The sequence below is a fragment of the Merops nubicus genome, unplaced genomic scaffold (genome assembly GCF_000691845.1).
Source record: "Merops nubicus isolate BGI_N331 unplaced genomic scaffold, ASM69184v1 scaffold4056, whole genome shotgun sequence".
NCBI classification, from domain to species: Eukaryota; Metazoa; Chordata; class Aves; order Coraciiformes; family Meropidae; genus Merops; species Merops nubicus.
Window position 1 is genome coordinate 17,102 of NW_008615459.1, and position 24,645 is coordinate 41,746.

At 38.7% G+C, this 24,645-nt stretch overlaps 1 protein-coding gene across 1 annotated transcript in view; it reads right to left on the reverse strand.

The window, feature by feature from the left end:
• Positions 1 to 24,645, reverse strand: part of MAGI2 (membrane associated guanylate kinase, WW and PDZ domain containing 2) — a gene marked incomplete at its 3' end in the record, with an annotated part of 77,269 nt that overhangs the window by 16,194 nt on the left and 36,430 nt on the right. The window contains exons 5-8 of the mRNA XM_008942513.1: positions 9,363 to 9,454; positions 3,464 to 3,656; positions 2,380 to 2,466; positions 112 to 360 (exon numbers count right to left, since the gene is read on the reverse strand). Coding sequence (XP_008940761.1) covers positions 112 to 360; positions 2,380 to 2,466; positions 3,464 to 3,656; positions 9,363 to 9,454 — 621 coding nt within the window. The remainder of the gene's footprint in view (positions 1 to 111; positions 361 to 2,379; positions 2,467 to 3,463; positions 3,657 to 9,362; positions 9,455 to 24,645) is intronic.

Genomic DNA, 24,645 nt, shown 5'->3' on the forward strand with positions numbered 1-24,645 from the left:
AACCTCCGCAGTGATCTGTATTAACAGATGTGAGGTTTTAATTATTATTATTATTATTTTTATTTGGGGCAAACTTGGAAAAACATCACCTGAAACCCGCGCAGTACTTACTTATTGTGGACCCAGACTCAGGCCTGTTGAGGGAGCTGATGATGACAAAGCCGAAGCCCTCGTTCTCCTTGCGGTGGATCACCACGTCACTGGTCTGCAGGCTGTGCGAGGCGCAGCCCTCGGGGGGTGTCGCGTTGCTGCTGGAGACAGCGTGATTACTGTTAGCGTAAGTGGTGTAGTCACTTCTTGGAGAACTGTGGTGCGTAGACACCGAGCCTGGGCTTCTGCCATTCTCTGGGCACGCTTCTCCTACAACATAAATCACACTAGTATTACAGTCTGACCTGCTCATTGGCTCTGTGACTTCCAGTACATTTGCTAATGCAACATGAGCACAGTTGACTGTCTATAGCCCAAACTACTGCAAGTATTAAACTAGGAGCTGTAATAGATGCAGAGAGACAGGAATCTACACGATTATGCAAAGCATTCAAGGGCAATCAGATAAAGCAAGCATGAATACTCACTGCTAAGCTATCTACAAGAGAGGAAAGGGAAATAAGAAACAGTGGCTATTGCAAAAACGTTAGCAGGCACTATTCCCTTGTCTGCTGGTTGATCTGCCATCAAGAAGAAAATGTGACCATCTAATCCAATATAAAATTATTTGTGTTAGTATTAAAAGAATTTAAGGGGGCAGCTAACATAGAATAATTAGGATTAGCTGCATAATGTTCTTACAAGTTGATCAGCATGCTCAAAAGATGTTCACGGAACAGAGCAGTTACACAATGCAAAATAATCACAAATAGTTTTTCTGTGGGTGTTGTGACAGAAGCAGTGGTCATTTAAAGATTTTGAAGATGCTCTTTTGTGGTGAGTGTGAAAGGGCAGAAGAGAAAATGGAGTCCATCCACACTCCAGTATTGCTTTACAGTAGCAAGAAGAGGGAACAAGTTAAATCTTGTGACACTACACACTTTTTTAGTAAAAGTATTTTGGCAAATGAAAAGAGTAAAGTTACACTTCCAGATGGAAGAAAAGATTTCTGTTCCTCACAGATCTAGGTTGTTTACATAAATCGGCATTTATCGACAGTTTTAATACAGAACTCTCTGATGAATGTAAGTAATATGTTCTCCGTTTGGACCAACGAGACTGGCAGAGTCATTCTGCTGAACATGTGAAGGGCTTACGCATACACACATACATCCTAGGAAGAGAGCTTGCAAATTAGACCTTCAATGAGTATATAATAATAAAATAAACATCATCCAAGGACAAGCTGTTGTTTTCTCAATCAGGTGTGTCCTTTAACAGTCCCTCTGCAGCCATGAAATAAAGTGATTAGAGAGAATAAAGAGGAAGAAAAACAAACAATTATTATACTCCTGGATTAGAATTGAAAATCTCCAAGAGTTATTGAACCAAATCTGCAACTAAATGCCATAGTCAGTGACAAGAGAGATCTCATTTTCTGGCTGTCATGTTTCAGAAAGCTGAATATTGTTTATGTCAGTATGGCTGCAAGAGAAAGGAAATTATCTTACCCTGCAGAATGACCAAGAGATGGCTTGGCCATAAAAGAATGCAACTGAATGCCATCAAGTTATAGGAAAAGAAAGATAAAGGAGGAAAAGTTTACAGGGCTATTTGATTGTCAGATATGCAATAGATATTAATCAGAAAAATTACATTTTCCTTCTGCCTGTGAAAAAAATGGCATTTTAATCCACTTTGTTCCAGATACCAGATTTGCCCAATCAAATTGTTTTCCAGAGCCCGTGGATGGTGATTTTCTGTTCCATGTCTGGGTAAGTATCTGTGCAAAATGGTGATTCCAGGTGAGGGCTAGGATATGTACCTCAGCTACCAGGCAGGTAAGGAAAGCTCCACAACCCTCTGTTGTACAAATTCATGCTAGTGAGAAATTCACACAAAATCAATTGGCCCGATGCATTAGTATAGCATTTTTCAGTCACGCCCAACATCAGTCATTTCAAAATTTTTCCACAAAGCTGATATTGTAAGACAACAAAATTAAAATCCTGTTCAGCTCCTGAAATGCTTAAACATTAATGAGTTACACACTATACTCCCCAGTGTGGCACTCTCAAGGCCCAAGCATAACTCCAGGTGTTTTACCAGCTTGCTTCATTCTCTCTGCCAGGAGACCAGAAGGTCTGATAGGCCCTTTTATCTAACATTTAACAAGCAGCAGCGAAGGCTGGCATCCCCTCTGCGCTAACCCTCTTGCTAATTTTGCCTGCAGTCTGCACAGCCGGCTGACCCAGGCAAGGTGCTCCTGGCAAGGACTCGGCGGATTACCTTGGTTATCGGCCATTTTCCTAGCGCTGGGGGAGCTGCGGGGGGGCGTCGCGCCGGGCGGAGGGGGCCCTTTCTGGCTGGAGGACTCTGGAGTCAGTAACAGAAGAAAGTCAGTCCCGCGAGAGCGCGGCCGGCAGCGAGCTGCGGTGCCGCAGTGGGAGGGGGACTGCAAAGACGAAGATGAGTGGGAGGGCAGCTTTTTGGCAGGGGAGCGAAGGGGAACGGCGCAGGCAACGACAGCGGATCTAGGGCACGGGGAGGCAGGAGACGAGACGGGCTGGGAACGTGGTTTTGCTCATTTCTGGTGCCTCAGTGAGGTGTACTCGCCACTAGTGTTTTAAAAGTTCTGAGATAAACTTCTTCCCTCGAGTGAGCAAAGGCTGCAGTGGAATGGCAGCAAATTCTCCCATTAAAGCTTTAACAGCTGTTGCCACACATTTTTCCAAATTCCAGAGGTTTTCAATAATTGAGACTGAGCTAGTCTAAAGGTTTAACTTACTTCAAATTCCTCATATTGCTTTAGGTTTATTTTCTGAACGTGTCTGCTTGACAGGAAGATCTGGCCCTGTTCCTAGAAGCCACTTGGGCCATACAGAAGTTTTTCAGCCAGCTTGCGTTGCAGTCCGGGGGAAAGTCCAGATAACATTAGTGAGACCAGAAATGGGCTTTTAACACATACAAGAGTGAAATGAGTTCCTGCCCTAAACAGTTAACAGTCTTTGAGCCTTTCTCTGATTGCTTATTGAGACAGTCAGCTTTAACAGTTTTAACCTAGGTGAATGTTTTGTCCAAGAAGTGGATAAGAGGAGACAGTACAGACCGAGACAGCATTGAACAAATCCAGACCACTCATGATCACCACACTGGGGTTGCCAATATTGTTTCCACTTTTGAAGGAAACAACACTCAGCTGTAATGTTTTGGTCACAGAAACAAGCGAGACATATTTATAATTATTCTTTCTTCCAAATAACACAAGCATTCAATCTGATCTTCATTTTCTCTATTTTTTAGAAACAGCACCTGCTTGTGCTGCCAGCACTGAGATGTGATTTTCTATTCGCCTATCCCAGCTTTCACTCACCTGTGGATAGCACCTTTCTCCTCACAGTAAGATTCACTTGCCCATTGCGGGCAGCGTTATGCATAAGATCAATCACGTATCGGTGGGTTTTGCCGGCCACTGGAATCCCATCTACATACACCAGCTCATCACCAGGGTGGAGACGACCATCTCGGTCTGCCGAGCCCATGGCAATTACTGCTCCAATGAGAATCTAGGCAGCAAAGAAACAGAATCCCATCATATATACACAGAGCCTCCAGTTTAGTGCCAGGAACGTTGCAGTGATTTTCCCTTTCTTTCAAAATTAAGCTAGTGATTCAGTGATCTTCAGGTGAAGAGACCAGTTTGTTTCTGAAAGCTGTGCTGCTCCTCTGTAGGTATGACTGAAGATGCTTCTTTGCCTTTGGTAAGACGTTTCCTACATGCATAGGAGTGATACCCCTGAGAATCCTGATCTGTGGATGGTCTACCTGGTATCTTCTAATCAAGACCATCTGTCTATAAGGAGTGTTGCGCTTATATAGACTATATTATGCAGAAGATCTAACCAGATTAATTCCATGTAAGGGTCCTTTTGACTTAAAATTACTTAAGTAGTTAGTCTTCATATTTCTTATTGAAGGTTCCTCACTGCTCTTTGACTTAAGTACCTGGAGGTCAGTAGTGGAAGTGACCCCACTACACAGAGTTTACTCTGGGACTCTTCAGGGGAAAAGCGCTCTATCAAATGTTGTTACTCATAATTAATAATTTCTCAGGTAGTGGCTGATTAACAAAATGGAAAAAGAGGGAAACTGTCAGCTTACGCTGGGCAGATGTTGTTTTCCCAAATCGACATTTAAATGGAATTTGTATGTGACTTATAAACTAGTAAAAAATCTGTTCAAAACCTTTTAATGACTTTATCCACTTTCTATGCACATAAATTCACATAATTTATTAGAAGAAGACATATATATTTTCCCTGTGGAATAACTGGTAGAACAGCTGAGATGGATTCAAACAAAACCTGCCTTCTTTGAAAGAATATTAAAGCATTCACAGTGTGTTTCAAATTTTCCTTTATCTTCTTCAGTGTGAGAGTGAGCACAGAATGATGGATATGACATGCCGTGTGACAATTCACTTTAAATAATAAGAGACAAAAGCTATCAAGTATTCCTTTTCATGATGAATTGCAAAGGCTAGATGTGGTAGTCACGCAGGTGGTCTTGTGTTTTTTTGTACTCTTAGCTGCAGAGTTGCAAGTTTCCTAGCAGAATGTTTAAATGAAACCCCATGTGGAGCCTGGAGAATTTTCCTCAGTTTCCAGCCCCCCTTTGGCTCATTTTTGCTTTCAAAACTTAGCAGACAGAACACGGTGCAGTGTTTTCCTGCTTCCTGGTGGGATCCTGTTAAGCAGTGCCCGGCTGAGTTGCCAGAGAGGCTCTTTCAGGTTCTCCATTCTGTTCTTCAAATAGTGAATGAATATACCTCAAAGCTTTGGAAAACAGATTTTGTGTAAAATCCAACTATGAAATACGTATTTATGCTCCTTTACTGGACAGGAAAAGAGCTGTCCAAATCTATATTTAGCTAGATCTCCATTAAGTATTCTCAAAACCTTTATATTTGGGAATGTCATATGAGCAAGAATTTTTTCCTAGTCATCTTGGGAAGAGATGAGTGATAACTCTCTGCATCTTGGACGACTGTAGGGACTGCCTTCCTCCTTTGGTTTTACTGAGCATTTGAGGTTTCTTCATAATTGACTGACAAAGTATTGAACAATTTGTGCACCTTTAACCTTTGGAGAAACACAAATGCAGCTCAGAGCATGGTAGGTCATCAGTATCTATAGTAAAGTGCAAAAACTCTTTCTGGTTTTGACTAATTAATTATTGCTGATATTTCACATATCCACAGTGGAATGTGATTATGTTACTCATCTCAGTGGTGGAACTGCCTCCTAAAATAAGCAGCAGAGTCCTACTTTAAACACTTCAGGTAGGTGGTTTGTCAAGATGATGGCCACCGTATCTGTTATCTGGTATATTTAATAGCAAGAACAACTTCTCTTTCCTTTTTTCATTTTCTGTGTTTGAACTTGTTTATTATCCAGTATCTACTTATATTTCATGGCTGAATAGTTTCCATATTATTTATAAATTCTACAAGCAAAACACAAATTGGAAAAATATTTATCAGGACTATATTAGCTCTGTAATGCAGTTTCATAGTGGAATCAGATTGCTTTGAATGTGTGAGGAAAAGGATGATGACATGTAGGCAGTAAAGAATATGCTGTAGAGAAGAGGAAACGTTTCATCTGTTGTTTGAGATTGCACATGAGAAATGCTGGGATTAGGAAGGCTGTGACAGAACATAATCTAAAATTGAACCCTGCGTTGATTAACGCAGATGTGCTAATCTGTTTTGATACTGATTCTTTGTGATTCTTGGTAACTGACTTTGTGTTGTAGTTTCTCTGAATATAACACAGTAGCTTCACAGGCACAAAGTAAAATGTAAGTAAGAAGCATGCATACAAGGTGTAATTCATCTCACCCTAATTTTAAGTGTCTGTGATGTCTAAATCCAAGCTAATTGACTGGACTCTAATCACTGCTAAAACCAGGAGTTCCTAAGGTGAGGTCTGCATTCTGCTCTATGGACATCTGTTACGTCTTAGAAATGTCGGGGGGTTGGCACTGATCATAAAGGGAATATAGATATACATCTTGCAGGCATTTTTGAGAAGAATCCCAGTCAATGTGTGTTGAAAAGGTGAAACTCTTAGTGTAATTATGTATATACGTTCCTGTGATTTTGAGTTTGAGCTGCACAAATGTATCCAAAATACTTCTTTGTGTTTGGACAGAACTTTGCAGCCTCAGTGAAGTTCCAATTTACATATATTTGCAACCTTTCAGTGATATTATAATTCACTGTAATAGAGTCAGATTAACTCTTCAGGTTACTGGAAGATGTGATAAGTACCTGTGATGGTATGACCTCATGAGACTTGAGAGGCGACTGGAACTGGCACAACCCACAGTGTTGGCATTTGAAATTTCTCAATAAAGTTGGGTCTTTCCTTTGCAAAGCATCTTTATGCTTACAAATATGGAAAGTGGAGTAGTCCTGAAGCACTTTCTCCTTCTAAGTTGCCTGGTAGCTGATAAGACTAGAAGGAAACTAAGCTACAGTCCCTCTATAGCGTCAGTGTTAGCCTTCTAAAAAAAAAAAAACCTACGTAGATTCTGCTTCTTTGAAATATTTATTGCCTTATGCTGAAGGATCCATATTCCTTTTTAGAAACCAAACCACAAAGAAAAAAGGCAATGAAAGCTTCCTTTTGTTCTGTGTTACCTGACTGCACAGCTGGAGAGCTGAAACAAACATTTCAAAGTGTCTCAGTTCTTTTTTCATAGGAAATGCAGGGATTTGGAGGATGGGCAAAAATTGTGTCTCCTTTTCTGGAGGTGAAAGGAATAGGAGACTGCAGGTGGGCTGTCCATAGGGGAGCAGAGAAGCAGTGGAGGAGAGAAAGCAGCTAAGAAGTCTTGCATTTTGAATGCAAAACAGATGGAAACTAAAAAAGTGGTGTACATCTGTCATCTTTATTAATGATGAATTTGAGCAGCAAAAACAAGTAGGTGGGCAACAAAGAGGGAGTGAGAACTCAGAACTGCCACAGCTAGCTCTAAGGAGGTATCTTTTTGCCTCGTAGGATATTCAGCCTTTAACTAGGTTCTTACTCATTTCTGAGTACTTTGAGACATGGTTTGTGGGGAGACATAAAGACCCTAAATTTAGATTGACATGTTTGGGGGAAAAAATGCTTTTGTATTTGTAAGCCCTGAAACAGAAATAGCAACCTTGATGCTAAGTGCAGGCTGAGAGCAATTGTTCAGCAGGACAGTGAAGTCTCTTAGAAGGTGTCTCATAAAAAGCAGTAGTTTTGGTCCTGCTCTCTGAAAATAGCAAGGTGCTTATCTCTGCACTTGGTATCCAGCTATGACTCTTTAACTTTGGGCAGTAAAGCCAGGTCAATCTTTTGGTGAAAAGAAACTAGAAAGAGCTGCTTCCTTAGTAACAGTGCTTAATGCACGTACCTGGAGGCAAAAGATTAGTTTCCAAATTCCCACTCTACTGAATTGTTGAGCAGAGTCATAAATTCAGGTCTTCCACAACTCTGGCATGTATTCTTAACCATCAGAATATTAGATTTTCTAAACCAGTTTTCTAGTATTTCTTTAGGTTGAAATCATTCCATTTTATATAAATAATGATCTTTTAGATGAGGCATTTGAGCTGCACTTTTCCCAATGAGAACGTTGTAAACCTCCCAACTGCAGAGCCAGTCAGACATACAGTCTGTGACTACTTAATTATCCACATGTAATGAAAAAAAGCACTGAAGGAGACACCAAGACAGACTAGAATACTGAGCAGCCTTGTAGCCAGGGACACTCTCCTGGGAGGTGAGAAATGCCACTAGACACCACTGTCCAAAGCAGGTAGAGGGAATTTTCCAAACATTCCATCAGTGCCAATTCTTTGTAGGATAAAATGATACAGTGGGACATTTCTTCTAGCTCCTACATAGATTTTGGTTTTGGCTTCACCCAGTAGGCAAGCTTTGAGAACCCATACTGACTGGGCTATCCAGAAAGGACAGGAAAAATGCTTAGTTGGAAAATGTGCAGATGATGGCTCAGTGGCCACATTTTATGTGTGGTGGGACATGCTCCACAGAAGAAAGTCACACTAGAGGGGGTTCAGGCACTCTGCAAATGTAGATGATGAAACAGTGTTATTTTGGAGTCCTTCTGTGCAGCTACACCTTATTTAGCTTGGAAAATTCATTCCAAAACATTCATTCTAAAGTGGGGTCTTTGCATTTCAGTCGGCACTTGAAGCACCTTTTTTGGAATAGAGCGCATTTGTGTTTTTTACAGAAAGCATCAGTAAACTATTAATATGTATCTAGTTTGACAGATGTTGACAGTTTTAAAATAGAGGAGCTTCTTTGTTTCTCAAAGCCATGTGTTGGTTAATGTTAATGCTTGAATGACAACTATATTATTCTGTATGAATTTGAATATGGAATATATAAATCTATCAAATAGATACACATTGGCTGAGAAATTTGCTAACACAGGACTCAGACTATACGTAAGACTGATAATAAATGTTAACATTATTAACTTGGCTACATTATCAAAGTTATTCTGAAGGAGTACTAATTCTGCCTGCTCTCTCAAAATTATAGTATGTATATATACCACTAATTTACCAAAATGTGCATACATTTTTTTTTAAAAAAAAGTCTGTATATGCTTTATTTTATATTTTACTTCACCTGTAATGAAACTATGTTGGTTTTGTTACCTGCTATTTGGTTACATAGATGTTGTCCTCCTAATGGTATAAAGCTATCATTTTTATGCCTGGTGCATCACACGATGTTGTCACCTAACCTGGAACGTGGACTACCATACCCTGGTGGGCCTTCTGTGTTTCTGGAAATAAACTGCATTGTCAACAGTATCTTTTAACCTTATGCATATATACACTCTACCTACAATGAACACAGTTATACATAGTCTTGGATGATGTGGTTTTTAGACTTTTCTACTTAAACTCGATTTTGGGAAGTCAGGATTAAAAGATGCCAGGTTACACTCTGCAGTAAGAGGCTCAGTGATACACTGTTTCTAACTAAATTCCTTCTCATTCTATCTTAAGTTACTGTGGTATGTTTTAGATGTGGACAATCTGAGAGGCCTGTATTTTTCTATGGATGGATAAAAAAGATATTTTATTTATAGCCTTAACATGGTCATTTGGGTTCAGCTACGTAGTAATAAGTTTCTGACCTTTGCACAGATTTTACAGTTATAAAACAGAAACTCAGGAAGGAATAACTCACAGGCTGTCCAGGCTCATCTCCTCCCAGGATCCTGAAGCCAAACCCAGATTCCATTCTCCGAAGGTGAACATCCAGCTCCTTGTAATCGGGACCTGGTTTAAAGGGAAATCCCACTGAGCAAAGCATTTTGGCTTTGTCTTGAGAATTTGCACCAGCTTCCCTCCCACCCTGTTTTCAATGCACATGACTAATGGCATCCTAGTTAGAGCTGGTGGAAACAAAGGGGACACAATGTGTTGTACAGAGACAAGGGAGAGACTTGAAAATACAGGTATCTCTTGGGGGATGCTTATGTTCAGTGAGATACACTAAACCAAGCTGGAACACATTCGTAGGAGAACAGTACTGGAAAAGCCTGTCCAAAATAGAGGTTACAAAGGAGCCTTCTTCCTACAGCTGGCTGCATAATATATTGCTGTTATCCACCTCGTATTTGTGTTTTCTTTGCAGTTCATTAAAACCCAAAGAAAATAAACTGAAACAGGAGGTAGAGATACATAGAAAAATTATCGGTCAAACTTATAAAGGATGAATAATCATTGTAAGCCATTTTAGTTCCACAGGATCTAAAGTAATGTGTATTTTTATGTACCGTATCTTTTAAGTACTCCACTTTCAGGTAATACCCTCAATAAAGAGTTTTGATGAAAGCTATCATTATAAGCCTCTGAGTCTTAGGGTTTAAATTGAAAGCTAACATCATTATCTTGAACTCCTTAATGCTACTCAATTAAAATCTCAACAGCTTTATGAATCATTAAGATTGTGCTGCCATATGCCTGTGAAACTTGCCTGTAAACATATATTCTGCCCTGGAATATATTAGTTCAGGAACATAGTATTTTTTAAAGTCAGTTTCTTATAAAAGTATCTTTAGCTTCATTTGAAAGAGCCCATTATTTTGGGTCTTGAAGCCCTCAAGATACGAAAGAGAAATTTTGACTAAAATTTGTAAGAGTATAAAATGAAACCATAAGCAGTTAGAGGACTAAGAAGTTGTCTATTTTGACTATCACTTTGTGTGTTCAGAGATGCCTTAGGTTCATCACCTGAAGTAGACAGGAATTAACAGGAATGGTCTTTCGTGCAGATTGCACTCTGGCTTATAAACTGACAGCTTTTGGCCAGTGTTACCTTGTTGACAAGCTCAACAGACAAAAAAGGATAAGTGGGTTTGTTTCAGCAAACATATATGTCAATAGCGTTTCAAATTGTGCCCTGTCTCCTCACAATGGGAGGGACTACAGATGGCTGAATCATGTACTCCAGTGACTGTCATTTACAGATAGCCCCAAGAGCCATTGGTGAGTAACTCACAAACTGTGGAGTTGGGCAGATCCCAGCTTTAGGCTTGGATTAAAGCTGATTCAGTTTAACTCAGGTCTTGCAAAGACTCAGTGTCTTGCAAAGACACACAGTGGCTCTGTACTGTGTGCCAGACTGCTCTAGATAGCAGCATAGTGCAGTATTTCAGCAGTGTATATTGGTATGAGTGAGACTGAATTACAAATCTTTCAAGTGGTAAAACAGAAGTATTTCCTTTCCCTACCAACCTGCTTCTCATATATTGAGAAGGCAAATTCAAACATCCTAACAGCACATTATCCTGACTTTTTTTTTCAATTTATTTGATAAGTGTCTCAACACTGAATAAAACAACAAATGAAATATGTACATGTACAGTATGTTAGCTTAAAGAAAAGGTTGTTTCAAAGTTGTGAGAAGCATAGGAATTTTGAGATGAAAGCAACACCTTATCTTTACCTGATTTTCTGTGCCTAAGTGTAACAAGCATGGGGCTTAGTACTAGGAAGAGGGCTTTGTAGAAAGGCACAGTAGGATCACCACAGTAGGATCACCAATTAGAGCCCAGGTTTAACACTCAAAGGCACTGTTTCCAGCAGTCTGTCACAAACCAAGCTCTACCTTTACTTGAGCACATATGAATGAATATGCACAGTCGGGAATATATTAAAAAAGTATAAGAATGTCAGGTTGTGAAGTATTCATGCCCTGGCACACTGAGATGAAAAGGTCCCTCAAACACATACATTGACAAAGCTGATCCAGACCAATGTCAGCACAAGACTCCAAAATAAGAAGGTGCTTTTTATTTTTTTATTTTTTTCTTTTTTAAGGGAGGTGGCTTTTGTACCCATTTAGAATGCAATAGGTAAGCCAGGTTGACCATGAAAAGGTTTAGTCTTATCAGTGCTTGCTTCTTTAGGATTCTGGTACTCCTTTTTTTTCCTTCAGAAAGGATTTTCAGATTAACTAAATTTTGTATTGTCTTGCTGGAGAGGGTTTTTGGTTGATTATACAAAGAAAATTACCTATACTTAGAGAAAAATGACACTCCTGAGCCTTGTGATATACTGCAAATTGTTGGTTAATATAACTTCATTATGGAACATGTGGCTTTTTTTTTTTCTCTTGGTAAACTAGATTACCACCTTGTGGTTCATGCCAAGTAAGAAGAAATGAATAGTTTTGCAGCCACGGGAGTCAATCCAAGACTAAATTAGTATGGTCTTTTGCACAGTTTGCTTATCCTTCCAGTCAGTTTAATACTCCTGAATGTCCCATCTCCTATGAGATTCATCGAAAGGAGAGTTTCAGCTTAAAGCCCATATTTCTGACTGTACAATGTAAGTACTCTGTGCAAGAATGACAAAGTTCCCTCTTATCCCTTGCCTCTCTACACATATATTAGAAAAAGAACTTTAGGTTTTCTTGCTAGTAACTTCATTGTCTTTTTTTATTGTTCTAGCATATTATTTCTTCTTTTTATGTAATGGAAAACTTTCTTAACTCATCATTTGGCCTAGAAGAGAAAAATACCCAAGCAATTCACTTTGCTAGGTTATAAAACCATCTGGCTCCCCACTGAATTTGAGAATGGTATTGGACAAGCTGTGATCTGATCGTTGTTGCACAGTGAGGATGGTAAGGAGCACTGGGAAATTCTGCTTTCTGGTTTCTGGATCACAGGGAATTAGCTTTAAATTTAAAAGTACCAGAATAGATTGTCATTGAACAATAGAGAGATCTCACAGGTGATGATGTGATTATCAAATCTCAGCTGCATTTCCGTGCTGTATTCATTTGAATTGCTAGGTGAATCACACATTGATAAGTGTGCATGCAATTGTTTCTTAAAATTATATAGGGAAAAGATATCCCTGAAGATGATTAATTCATTTTTTGTACGAGTCAAGTTGCACAAGTATTATGTGATTTTTATAGTGATAAATCTGGTATTTGGTATGATGCTGTAAATGTTGAGATGGAATTTTTTTTTCATTAAACCTCTTCTATATTGCAATTAAAACAAAGATGAAGAACTTTATTGTAATAATTTTACAGTCTTTCTGGGTGTACTCAACTCTCCTTCTAACATAAAAATTAATTTGGATTCCTTTGCTGAAGATGGTGAAGATTTTTGCTTCATATAAATCATTAATGTGAATTATGATTGACATAAATCTACCATAACTTTTTATCTTAGTTTCAGATGCTTTGGAAAGATGTGAAAATCTTGAAAACAGTCATAGGTCTGCTGATCTCCAACTTGAATAGCTTTTTAAAAAGCATATATATTTCCTTTTGATATTTATAGCGAGGAAAAGCTGGTAAATAAAGACTCCAGTATAAAAATCAGCAAAGAAAAAAAATAAAGAGCAAAAAAAAAAAGATTTGATGTTCTAACACATTTATTCAACGTATAAACTCTACTGGGGTATGCAAAACCAACACAATAACATATTTAATTTAGCATCTCTGTCCAACCTGTATAGGACTAGAAAAGACTTTAATGGTATTGTCAAATCTGCTTGCCTTTTTTTTTTTTTTTGCATGGCATGTCTGTTTTAACAGTTTACTTAAGATCACATTGGGAAATGAAATATTGAAGGTTTTAAAACAATCCTGTTGCCACTTTATAAGACCAGCGGTGATTCAAACACCCCCAAAAAGCATCTGTTTTTGAAAGTTTTTACTTTTAGGCTTTTACAGAACAAAATATATGTATGGGAGCAAGGAATGGGTGCGTCTGCATAACACATCAGTTCTATTCTGTTGCAAATGAAGACAGAATTAATTTTTTTTACACAAAATATTGCTTAAGCTCAGATTTGAGCTTGAGCTATAGAGACACATTTTTATATTGAAGAGTGAATACTAGCATATGGAAGTACACATAAAACATTGCAAAATACACAAAGGCCAGGTGAGGAAAAAGAGATACTTTTCCTTGCTCAAAGTGCAAAACTATTATAAGAAGAGTTAAGAGTTAGCATTCTGTAACCCCACAAAGCTCACACAAAAATAAAATGGTGACTGCACAGTCATGACTGTCCATTTTCTAGAGAAATGATTGAAGAAAGAAGAATAACTAAAACATAAAATGAAGGACAACTAGTTTACAGAACAATGAAGGCTGAAGAATACTTGCCAGAGGAATCCATTCGAAAACCAGTCCTGGGCAGCACTTGTTCTGAATAGGAAAATGGGGAATTAAAGATGAAATACATTTCTCAAGTTATTTAAAGATGCAGCATCAGTTTCCCTGGTGTGTTTTGAATTACTGAAGTACAATTTCTACTTTTTATTGCAGTTTTCTTTCTCTCCTCCTTCCTGACTTCCTAGATGATACATGTACATAATCCTGTTAGATGTAGACCTCCCAGTCTATTTCTATGCAAAGTGAAAGAAATGGGAAGATGGTAATGTTTCTTTAACACAACATAAGTTATGATGAAGATATAATTGCAAATGTGTTTAAAATTGTGGAAGTCAGTGACAATATATATGCCTATTCAAGTATAGCAATAAAAGGGAAAGTTTAATGGCTGTGCTTAGATGACCTGAACACTGCTTTTATTCAACTCAATTGCAAAACATCTCTTGTCACCAAGAAGAGCAAAATTTTGGTGGGAGGATGTATATTGCCAATAGCAACAGTTGGTTGTACATGAAAGCAAATGCAGGTAAACTTATTTAACCTACTTTTCATACAGGTAGTTTCAAAGTATTTGTATTTCACTAGATAAAGTGCAGCAAATAACTGATTTGTTTTCATATACAGGTACTTTGTGGGCATTAGATGAATCCGAAACAACTCCAAAACTTAATTCACTGTCACACTTCCTTTGCTGATTTTGAAATGTTCTGAATAAGAATTTCTGCTTTATTATATCTACAGCATCCAGAGTGACCTGCAAAACTTCCAACCAAGAGGTGATTTCCATTGGCCTACAAACAACAAAAAGGTAAATAAAGCACTAACACATTCACTTGTGACCCTAAACCAGAATGTCATGTCATGTATTATTTCATGGTATAGATGGGGTACATTCTGTCACATCAGCATCTGTAGGACGGTGATGCAACATGTTTGTATTATCTTCCTCAGACAGAAGGAAGACAAGAGTGGATTTAATACTGTAAGTAAGTAGTTCTCAGCAGAAAGAAGCCAGAGAACCCAATTTTAGCTAAGCTTTCTGGAAATAGGTGGATGTGGTGAGGGAAATAAGAATATAGTATTTCCTCTGTGGGCACTTCCTTACCACTTTGGAAGAGTCTGGACTAAAGCTACCTGCCTTCTGGTGTACTCCTTCCTAAAGGCAACATGGACTGTAATGGTAGCAGCAAAGACATTTTCCCAGAAATAGAGATTTTCCCAGAGGCTACTGAATGTCTTAAATACTCTTACTGAAAAAGCTGTATGTAACAGCCATGACCTGCTCAAATTCAGACAACTGGTACCCTGCTTACCTAAAATACAATCTAGAGATTCCAGTGGGTGGGGACATTCAGTGTCCTATGGTATTTCTGATCACTGGCTGTGTTAGGAGCTGTATCATGTGGGTTATCGTGTATTAGTTTGTAGGTGGCTGCCAGTCTATACTTTGGTGGTTAAAGGAGGTAGCTCCTTCACACTTTAGACTTTGTAAAGTGATTTGGGATGCTTCAACATGAGAGGTGCTATCTAAATGTAAATATTCCACCAGCACAACTCATGAAAACCAAAACCTTTGAAACTGGTGCTGCTCCACTGCAAACTTGGAGAAGAGATTTTTTTTTTTACTTACATCCTTTCAGGATTTTAATGGAATTCTTGAAAGAGATGGAATGATTTTAATGTATAGAAAACAATTTTATCTTGATAGTCTCAATAAGGTTTTAGGTTTGAAAGGACACAAGCCTTTTCTCTTGGTCATCAAGCTTGAATTACTTTTTGGAGCTGCTGTAAGATTGGTTCATTCTGCGTTTCTACTTCTGTTTGCAGTCACCCCAATATCCCCCAGAATTGGCCTCAAGCAGCAGAGTGAAAGAAGCACACCTATGCTCAAACTGTGACAAGTTAGGGAAAAACCTGCTATGTTAAGGTAGCCATGTATTTTAAGTAAGTTAAAAGTATCTTTTTTGTAAACTATTGTTTGTGGTCAAGGAAAAGTGCCTGTCAATCTTCAAAGCTAATCTCAGTAAGTCTGATCTGGTTTTTGTTCCTGAGTAGGTGTACTTACTTTGCCTTTCAGAACTTGACATAGAGTGTTGTGGTGTTAATTAACACCTAACTTGTCATCAATGATTTGGCATCTAGCATTTAGTTTCCCTGTAGTTTAGGAATTCACACACATGAAACTTGGAACTGTGCTATGCTGAAGGTGTTGAACCAACTCTTAAAGTTCTTAAACATCCCCAGGAAGATAAATCTAAGTGCATACTTGTATTTCTGGTAACTACAGCAAAGTGATGTTTATTTTAGGAAGAAGCTGCCATCAGCAGGCTGGGTCTGTGCACAGTACAGGGTATTTGTACCTGTGTCACTGGCACTTTGAAAACCAGCATATAACCTCTATGTTGCTGTGCTCATGTGATAGGCAAACCATTAGCAAGTAATAGAAAACTTCAAACGAGGAAAGATTTGTGAAGAATATTTAACATATAAGAAAAGACTTTATTAGCAATGTCTCCCTATGTCAACTGCAGTGATACAGGCAGTTCTTCTCAAAACTCACATAACTCTGGGCCAAAAAACCTTACAGAACAGCAGCTCCCATGTGAAGAGGAAGGAGCTGAGACTGGTCCTCAGCCAAGCAGAATGCATGTCATTCATGCACATCCTAGTGCCTTGTATCTGCCAGGAAGAAGCTGGCTGAACTGTTAATTTTACCAGATACTGAGAGACTCTAGCAAGCTCTGTTTTATTAAAACCTATCACTTAGTTCTTATAGGAAACTGACCTTTACACAAGACAATTTGAAACTTTCTATTAACTTATTATTAGATTAATGCTGGTATTTTCTAAACTTTGTTATACCTCTTGCTTCCACCTCTTAGGAAATCATGCAGCAGAAGGCATGTACGTAGAGGCCAAGACAAAGACACTAGACTATGCAACACTGCCACCATGAACAGGCATTCAAAGTGCAGAGTTTTAAAATGTTGACATGAGATTTTTGTATTCTCCATATGAAGCCTTTTTGGTTGAACTTCTGCCATGTGTAGTTGTCTTTTATGTGATATTGGAATGAAAGAATTAAAAAGTAACACTTGAATGAATAATGAAATACTTGGTAAATCTGTTGCAATCTTTTTTGTTTGTTTATTTTGATCAGCTAACCTGTCCTAGAAACAAGAGTCAGGAAAATAAAGCTAAGAAGCCTCCTTCTGAACTGCCACTTGTACATAACTGCACCTGAAATAAATCTCCACTATGGGAACTAGTCTATGAGCTGTGGTGAATGAGGATTCAGCTGTACATTTCAAAGAGTCTTGCTATATATCAAGATTCATTCCATATCAGAAGAATGCAAAACCAAGTTTAATTTTGTCATTAGAAGATAGAATAGTAAATAGCTTGCACATCTGGTTTTATATTTAATCTAAAATAAATTACACTATGCTTCTGAAACTGAAAGATGCAAAATATTTGTTAAAATAGATAAACAATGAACAAGACCTGGGACACTATACTGACTTGACTGAAACCAATGGTGAACATACCAGACTTCTTTGCTGTCAAAATACAGCCCTAACAGCAGAGTTCACCTACAACATGACATATGAGTATTCTTATTTGCATCAGCAAAGTCACTGGAATTCTCTGGAGGAAGAATTATGCTAATGAAAGGTAAGGACGATAGTATTAATTGTCCATATTGCATTATTTTCTAGATCATACTTTGCCGAATGCTAAATATACGGAGCAAAATTAGCACTAGGAAACATTCTTATTTCCTTGCCATGTTTTAAGGTAAATAGGGGTCTTGCAAGTGAGCAGAATGAATGTCATTATGCTGTAATATCTTTTCCAAAGCTGGGCAAGCAGCAGTTTGAAACAGCTCATGGGCAATGCAGTTCCCACTGGTCTCATGCATCTGTGACCACTTCCCCAGAGCTTACAAGTCAGTCTTCTTTTTACTGTGACTTCTTAAGTACTCCCTACCGCTTTGCAGATGAAACCCTATTTGTATAGCTTTTAGTAAAGTGTAAACCGTTGAAAAGAAAGCAATACTGCATTCTTAATGCCACCATCAGTTGCAAAACTGACACTTCATATTAGCATAGGTCATTTGGGAACTACTTTGCAATCCAGCAATCAAAATCACTTTACATCCACAGTCCTGTGATGATGATATTCCCGTAACTCCATCTGAAAATGCTTTTGGTTTCACTGTCAGTTCTCACAACCAACAAATCCATTTCGTCATGGCAAGTAACTCTTTCTGCAGTGATGAACAATACAAAATTATTTGATGTTGGTCTGCCAAATTTTCTCTCCTTTTCTAATGTATCATCTCTTATTTAAAAACAGGATTACAGTCATTTAGTAATATAAGTTCTTGCAATTTCTCTTTGATATTCCTTGGGTAGCAATAGATGCAAGGAAAACAACAACTGGTACTGTTTAGAAATTACTTTGCTATAACTCAACTGTTCATACTCTAGGTCAAAGAGTAGTTTGATGATGATATGTACTAATTAGTAATTTCCCAATACTCTTTTATGCACTAGGTAAAGGCAGGCATGTCTTACATGCCTTTATAAAGGGCACTATCTAGTGGATAGAGATATTGAAAAATATGGCATATTGAGCTCAAGGAAGATTTGAAATAAGAACGTAATTTTCTGAATTTATAGTCCCAAACCCTTTACTCATGCAAAGAAAACCCCTTTATATTTACATACTACTTCAGAATACTATGTATTTAACACTAGCACAGCACTACATATACATACACATAAGCACACATATGTATATATCTTTTTAAAGCATCATAAACAAAATATGAGCTTTTTTAGACTAGAGATGAGCACAAATAGGAAAAATTGCTAGAGGCAAAATTTTTGTCAGGAAAGTATTGTCTGAAAAAAATCGTATCTGAAATTATGTGAAAAATATCCTTCAGCTTTTAAGACTGTAACTGTGTAGGTCTTTGACCAACAAGCACTCACAGGAAAGTTCTGCTTAGCTGTAGACCATGCCATAGACTCCCTCAGTTGATAACGCATTCAGTTTTATACACCTAATTTTTTTTTAATGTTCCATAAGTATCAAATTTAGGAAACTCTGATGGCCTTAGTATTTTTCTGCAACAACAGTGTTTTCAAAGTTACACGTTATTAGTCAGTGTAATGCTGTCTGACAAATCTTTCCTAGTGCTGATACTTTAATGCCTATCTGTGTAGAGTACCTGCGGTGATATTCCAGAGAAAAGGCAGCCTGTGAATATGTATTGAAATGCTTGTCTGTGACCCTTAGAGAAAGGTATTCATAAGTCTGTGTAAGAGAACGCCCTTATTTTATGAAGGCTAATAATGCATTATGCTAATTCATTTGCTATTTGCATGTTTCACAGCTGTTAGTGGACTTTGCATTTTGGTTCTTTTCCAATTAGTCTAATTCTCCAGCAGAAAAAAAAAACATTACAGCGCATAAAACAGCTTATGGATTTGAAAGGAACTTGGTAAAATCATGATACTGTGTTCAGAGGGGAAAAGAACATGGGAGATTTTTGAAGGAACCTTTGTCCTTCCAGTGAAAAGTGGAATTGTAATTGTTCAGATTTCGCTTTTAATGAGAGCTTATCACTGGTTTATCTCATTCTTCCTACTGGCATTTCTGTGTCACATCACCACCAGTCTTGGACTACCACAGTAACTGAAGGGCAAATGTAAGCTAACTGATGTTAAAAAAAAAAAAAAAAAAAAGTTTTAATTTACTTCTTTCTTTAGAGGAATATAACCCCAAATTTCTATTATACATTTTATAACTAGAGAAATAGTATAGCATTATGATACACAACAGCTTTGTGTCTCCTGTTTGACTAATTTCTACCTACACAGGCTTCTGAACAGTTTGTTATTAACTGTGTATTTACAACACACACATTTCAATATAAAATATAAGAAAGGATGAGGATTTATAAAGGCAAAAATGTTAAATTCAGGGCAATGAATTGACCCAATGACAACTGCAGAGCTCCAGCTGTAACAACTGGTGGATATCAAGCCCTAATTTTTTTTCATTAATAGGAAATTCCTGATCTGATGTTTAATTTTATAGCTTCTGCACCTAACTTACCTAACTTCTGTGAAAGTTATCAGTAGAGTAATGCTGTCATTTACACATTAACAGTTTTTATAAGGAGAAAGAAGTCATAGAATTTGCCTAAAATTAATAGCTGGATGGAAAAAGGGAAAAAAAAAATCCAGTTATTTGAGCAGGACTTCTCTGAGTTTTGCAAAATAATGTAAGAACAGAAAACTAGGTAGGCTCTCTTCATCAGGAAGAAGAAATACCTGGGGGGGTGGGAGGGGCTGGAGGTGGGAGGAGCAGAGGGAAGAGATGAAAAAAAAAGAGGGGGGGGAAAAGGAGAGAGACAGAGAGACGTAGCTGCAGAAAGGAAAGACAAAGAAATAAGAAAGCAATTTCCTTGATTTTGCTTTTAGGCTGCTGTTTTGGATGATTTGGTAGTCTTCATTAGTCTTTATGCTCCTTTTTGGTTCCTTGGAGCTATTGAGCACAGTTGATGGGTGACAGCAAAGGCAGGTGACAACTTATGACAAACAATTTTCCAAGGAGTTGACTTACAAAATAGAGTTGCACTCTGTTTCTGTACTAGTGCAGCACTTGATTTGTCTCCATGTTGTATTGGTAGAACTGCCTCTATGAAACCGTTTCTGGTGCAGAACTATTACTCCTTTTTAATTCATATGTGGTCATTAAAACCTGAAATCTTCCCACCACACAGGTTCATGCAGGTCCTTCATGTTACTAAATGGGAAAACATTCCTGTAGAATGAAAACAACTTTTTCATGGAGAGTTCCTGCTTGAAGCCCCTTTCTTGCTATAATTAGCAGGCATGAGCATACCTAGCAGCTAGAGCAAAAGCTTGTGAATCAGGCTCCTTGAGTCTAGTTCTTGCTCTGCTTTGAGTCATGTTGCTCATGCTCCTCACAGAACTATGCTGTGATGCACAACTTGCTCAAGTCTGTGATAAGGAAGCAGGAGACTTTGATGAGTTCCTGGTGAGTGCTGACTGCAGTGAGATCCTCTGATAAAAGGATCTGTAGAATTTCTGAGCTATAGCAATATGAAAATGAACTGGTTAGTAACAGAGTCTCACTGTGAGAGAACTAAAGATCTAGCACTTTCTTTTTGAATTTTCCATGTCGTGACTGTTTGCTTCTTTGCACTATTTTTAGAAGATGAACATACTTCTTTTCTGGTCTTGCCAGAAGATAAGGCAACCTTGCTTTTAGATAAGAAGTACTTAAAAAAAGACCCCAAAGTAGCTGAACTTTTCCTGTGCACTTTAAGGGTATGTCTTCACCAAAGATAACCAACCTGACACAGCCATATGGTAGGAAACTAAGTATGTATTATCTTGAAACTTGCCCTCTTATATACTCAATTTAGATGACAATTTCTCGATTCAGTAATGGATTTCCTGCCTGTTGTTTCTCTCTTCAGGAAACACTAGCACTATGTAGAGAATAAAAGCAATCAAAGGCTTGACAAATTGAATTTGCTAAAATGTGTGCTTATGGCATTCATGGAATAAAAATGTCAGGGAGAATAGAGATGTTTGGAGGCAGTGATTTATGACCAAGGAACATGAATGAATGCTGAAGAGATTTGGTTGGAAACTGTGGAATCAAGGCTTAGAGAAAATGTTGAAAGGATACCAGCATCAGCACAGACTAAATTAAAGCTTTCAGGATTAGCTGGAAGGTCAGAACACTGCTGGAAACCTGGAAGGCATGGTTACTGCAGTCCTGCTTTTCATCCCTTACTTTCTTGTTTTGGGCCTACTAGCTTCATGATTTTTGGTTGTTATTTTGGCTAGGTAGCTGGCTTAAAAAGGCTTGTGTACAATTTCTGGTTGCTTCTTGGACAGAACTCAAATGGAATCAAGCCATTTAAAGGCATGCTTTAGCATAATACCAACCTATGAGTTATCCACTCTTCCCCTTTACACCCTAGTGTATGACTAAGACAGTCATACACTCTTAGTATATGCTCCTGAACACAGTAGATTACATCAGCAAAAGAGTGGAGTTAATGTTGCCCAAAGAAGTACTCAGAAAACTCGGTGAATGCTGTAATATATGTCTTTTGGCGTAATATATCATATTTTGGGGTGTAGGCCAATCTTTGTAGTTGACATCAGATCTACATTCCCAAAGTTTTATGGAGGGTAAACATGGATTGAGCCTATTTTCTTTCACAAATATTTAGGGCAATTCTGTATATACAGAACTCTTCATATTTGGGATCAAGATGAAAGAATATGCCATATAAATATGTATCCCATATCTACATATGGCATATACGAGTTTTTCTTAATTGGTTTATGACATTTATTTCAAAGCAGAAAACCTATAATCTGTGTTTTTCCATGCTTGGCTTGATGGCTTTAACCAGAATGGTAAGTGCAGATTTTTTGCTATAATGCTTCTCCTCTACAAAGTACCAATACGGGAAGCAATCATTTGCAGTTTTCTCTTCCTTAAAGCAGTATATGAAGTCCTGGTTTGGGAAAAAACAGAGCTGGCTCTGTTCAGTGATTTAACTTTTCAGCTAAAGCTCCTCTACTGCCTTGTCTGAAGCTAACAGCATATTTTTGCAGACTGCCTGCTTTTAGCAGGGATAACACTCCATGGTTAGAGTTACTGCCAAGGATTGGTGTGCACCAAGGTCACTGCTAAGCTTGTATCCCACATGAGAGGGGCAGAGAGTACACCACACCTGCAGGGAGGAGCAGACAGGATAAGTGACCCTAGAATTCACCAGTGGGGTGTTCCATCTCATATCCATCGCATTCAGTATAAAAGCTGAAGGATCAGGAGAGGCAAGCCCCTTCCATCTCCGTTCCACGTTCTTCCTTGTTTTGCCTGCTTCTGCAGTGGCCGGCATCCGAGGAGGACTTCATCCATCCTGCCTTTGATCCTGAGCCCTGTGTTCCTGAACTGAGTTCCAGAATCCAGCTCCTGTAACCAGTCGCAGTCTGTGGCTTAGCCCAGCCTGGGACCTCCTCCCGGGGCTGCTCCCCAGCCGGGGGTGACAGTGACGTATCGCCATCGGGGCTGGGGGGAAGTTTGATTCAATACCATGTTTGTATATGCTATTAAAGCTGTTCCACTTTTCTAATCGATAAGTCTCTCCCTTATTCCCTTTCTCTTTGTGGCGGGGGGAGGGAGGGTAGGAGAGTTAACAGAGAGCATCTGTAACTGGTCTGGGGGCATCTCTAACCCCAAACCATGACAGAAGTCAAAAATGTTTTCAGCAGTAGTGCAGAACTAGATAAACCTCTTTGTAAACTATGGAATTGTTTCTTTTCCCTTTAATTTATCTTTATGACCTCAAATCCCAGAGCTTCAGGGAATGGCATTTCACCTCTGGCAAAACTTTTTATTTATTTGTCATACTATCCCTTAATGCAGGAAGGAAAGAGAAAGAGAAAAGAAAAAGGGAAGAAGAAGAGGAGAGATATCTGAAAATTATTTCCAAGCTTTGCTCAAAGCTAGTCCTACTTATTTCAAACCTTTTTGGCTTACTCCACACAGTTTCCTGATCCATACTTCAAAGAGTTTTAAAATGTCAAAAAATATAGCTTCTGTTTGTAGATTGTCTTGAATACTCTGTCCAATCCAGAATAACATCTGGAGCAGGGGAAGATAATACATTAGTAAACAATATTATTGCTAGCTAGCATGAGCTACATGGTGTTTGTAAACAGGCTGGAAAGCTCAGTGCTTAAGCCTAACAGTTTATAACTAAAGATCAAATACTCCTTATACAGGGTCTAAAGTGAGTCCTCAAATCTATAATTAGTGGAAATAAGATACTTTCTGTTGCTAAAAAAAAAAAAAAAGCCAGCAATTCATTTACATACTTAGATTTAAACTAGGGATCTTAATTTCAGGCACCTATTAAATAAATAAACCAAAATGATCAGCACCCCCCCACCGCACCCAAAATTCTGGACTATGAAAAGTGAGTTTTATGGTGATAATCTCTACTGAAAGTTGTTCCACTAAATGGATCAAGCTGGCAGAAGATGGTAGCACTGGCAGGAGTGGCAAAGAATTAAGGAATTTGAGATGCAATTTAGAGACAAGATTAGAATTAATTCAGAGGTTATGTAAAATGAACCTGGGTATTCCTACAGTGCATACATCCTGCTGGAGACTGGAAATATCAAAGCCAAACAAGAGATGCTGATGGTGTAAGTAAGTTATAAGGACCTGTTGGTCCTTATAACAAACAGTGTTGGACCTGCTACGCAGCTGGACACCCACAAGTCTATGGGGCCGGATGGGATCCAGCTGAGAGTGCTGAGGGAGCTCTCAGAGAAACTTGCCAAGCCTCTCTCCATCATTTACCAGCAGTCCTGGTTAACAGGGGAGGTCCTGGATGAGTGGAGACTTGCCAGTGTGATGCCCATCTACAAGAAGGGCAGGAAGGAGGATCCAGGGAATTACAGGCCTGTCAGCCTGACCTTGGTACCAAGGAAGATTATGGAACGGTTCATCCTGAGTGTGCTCACATGGCACATGCAGGACAGCCAGGGGAGCAGGCCCAGCCAGCATGGGTTCATAAAAGGCAGGTCCTGCTTGACCACCCTGATCTCCTTTTACAACCAGATGACTCACCTAGTGGTTGAGGGAAAGGCTGTGGATGTCATCTACCTGGACTCCAGTAAGGCACTGGGCACTGTTTCCCACGGCATTCTGCTGGAGAAGCTGGTGGCTCATGGTCTAGACAGG